The sequence below is a fragment of the Filicampus tigris genome, chromosome 5, assembly GCF_054856515.1.
Source record: "Filicampus tigris isolate MCC_2025a chromosome 5, RoL_Ftig_1.0, whole genome shotgun sequence".
NCBI lineage: Eukaryota > Metazoa > Chordata > Actinopteri > Syngnathiformes > Syngnathidae > Filicampus > Filicampus tigris.
In genome coordinates this window covers 16,030,001-16,032,500 of record NC_141221.1, presented here as the reverse complement: position 1 = coordinate 16,032,500, position 2,500 = coordinate 16,030,001, and the positions used below count along the sequence as shown (strand labels likewise).

The 2,500-nt window shown below is 39.4% G+C and overlaps 1 protein-coding gene across 3 annotated transcripts in view; it reads right to left on the bottom strand.

Moving 5' to 3' along the window:
- The window catches only part of LOC147147483 (metal transporter CNNM4-like), a 29,189-nt gene that overhangs the window by 4,523 nt on the left and 22,166 nt on the right, over nucleotides 1-2,500 (bottom strand). For all 3 annotated transcript variants that reach the window (XM_086030639.1, XM_086030637.1, XM_086030638.1), the window contains one exon: nucleotides 1-710. This exon is cut by the window's left edge and continues 4,523 nt beyond it. In XM_086030639.1, the coding sequence (XP_085886765.1) occupies nucleotides 459-710 (252 nt within the window). In that variant the 3' untranslated portion in view covers nucleotides 1-458. The remainder of the gene's footprint in view (nucleotides 711-2,500) is intronic.

Here is a 2,500-nt window from a genome sequence, read left to right as displayed (position 1 = left end):
CAATCAAAATCTTTTTGGGGCTGACCGTCGTTCTAGCGTGGATTTTCGTTCAAGCTCAGTCCATATCACACTGTATTCCAGTTTCATCCTTTAAATTTTGTTGTATTTTTTTTTTTTTTTTTTTCAGTGTGGCCCCAATCCTTCTCGGTACAAAATAAATTACCGGTAAGTTCTCTTAAAGCGAAATTTCCCTATTTTTGGTTCCCGTGACACACACACCGACCCATTGAAACGCTACATTCATCATTGCACTGATTGTCGCCATGGTGACACGCAGTCATACGTCCACCACCCATTGAATCTCTCGATGGAATAAGGGTTGAGTTGGATTTTTTTTTGGGCGGGGGGTGCGGTGTGAGTCTCCCTGAGTCTCTTCGGCAGCGGTGTGCAAGCGTGCGGGGTAAAAAGGAGGAGAAGGAGGAGGAGGAGGGGGAGGGGCAGAGGGAGGGGGAGAGGCTTTAGATACTGTTGTCCAGCTGTCCACGGTGGTTGGCGTCGTGAGGCGAGTTTTGCTGGTTGAGAAGTAGCATGGTGGTCTCATCGGGCCCGTTCTCCGTGGGCCCCGCGGGGTCCAGCTCGGCCAAGGTGATGTTGGAGGCGTTGGTCCCGGGCTCCGTCAGCGCGGGCAACTGGTGGACGCTCACGGGCGACTGTGGCGTGCTGTCCAGACGCGACGCCATCAGTCCGTTCTGGTACTGCGAGCGTGTGATCTGGACCAGGGGTAGAATAGTTTGAGATTTTTTCATTATCGTTCATTTTAATTTCGTTTTGACCTTTGCTTTTTAAATTGAGTTCGTTTTTGTTAATTTTTAGAGCATGTTTGTTATTTTTTTAATGCTTTGTTTGAGTTTTTATTTGTTTAATTATTAGCTTTAGTTTAAAAAAACAGTTTTAGTATGAGCATTAGCTTGTTAAAAAAATATATAGTGGATTTGTGAAGTGCAAGATAAAAAAAAAAGTCAAAGTATTGTGTAATAAAATAAGATAAATTACAATTCCCAAACAACTGTTCGACCTTCTCTCTTCTGTGTGGGCGAACACCAATGTAAACACATTTCAAATAAACCCAGAAAGTTCATTTATGAAATTAATTGACAAAGACAAAAACGATGCTTCTTTTTTGCTCCAGTCTTGGTTAGTTTCAGTTCGCATTTTTGTTGTTGTTGTTGTTTATTTTTAAACACTCGTTTACTTTATGAACTTTACTTTACTTAAAAAACAAAAAAATGTTTTTTCAGTTTTGTTTATTTCTTTAACAATAATAACCTTGATTCGGAAACATTACGTTTTGTTTGTATGCGTTGCTGTTTCGTGTGTGTGTGTGCTAAAGTAGCAGTTGTTTGAAGGTTTATAATTACAAAAATGATGCTAGTTCCTATTAGCCTGTCTATGATGCTTAGCATAACATTTTACAATTAAGCTAGCAGGCAGCCTTTAGACTAAATTACATGGTTTGGTTGAACATTTGGGTGTTTAGAGTGACTGATTACATTGATTGATTGAATTCTCTTTTGTTTTATGTGTCGGTTTTACAGTAAACTTCAACTGCGAGTCGCAAAAGGAAGAAAGCAAGCTTTACCTCTTACTTGGAGAGCTGTGTGAGTGAGAGAGCGCAAAACAGGCACTAAGGAATAGCTTCAAAATAGAGATGGACCGATATTTTTTCAGGGGCGATCCAGAGGCCAATGTTTTTGTAGTAAAGGCGGCCGATAACTGATCTTTATTTGGAATAAAAGGGAAAATATTGCCAGCAAAATTTTGAATAATCCCATCTCCAACGCTTACCTACTGTTAAATGCCTTTAAAGCGAAAGCCAACCCAAAATATATTTTTTTCAAGAATATGTTCCCAGCAGTCCCACTAGTTGAAACAAGGCATTCTGATAAATATTGAGTTTGTGGAATAAGAGTTAATCTACCCGTTTTTAGCCATCTCTGGGGGCGGCCATTTTGTCTTCCGTCGACTGAAAATTACATCACAAGTGATCAATCGCGGCTGACCTTTTTTCTGAATTTGAGCCGTGATTGGTCCTTGTGAGCAGTTGTGATGTCATTTTCAGTCGACAGAAGACAAAATGGCTGCCCCCAGAGATAGCTAAAACGAGTGGATTAACACTTATTCCACAAACGCAATATTTATTAGAATGTCTTGTTTCAACTAGTGGTCTTGCATAGAACATATTCTTGAAAAAAATATGTTTGCGTTGACTTCCGCTTTAAGCAATTGTTTATTAAGAATTGTAACATGTTAAAGATATTTTTTTTAAGCTTAGAACTTCAAACCAAAAGATGTCTATTATCTAACAAAAAGTGCTGACAGCTCTCAGGCTCCACAGCAATGTTTTAGAAAAATAGCCGATAACCTATACGCATTATTTTGCTCCCCAAAGTTTTGTACAGCAAATAAAGTTTTCCCAAATTTCCATATAACAGTAAAATTTGAAATTCAAACAATGGCAAAAAGTGCAGGGAGTTCCTAGGGTCAGCAACATCTTGCGCTG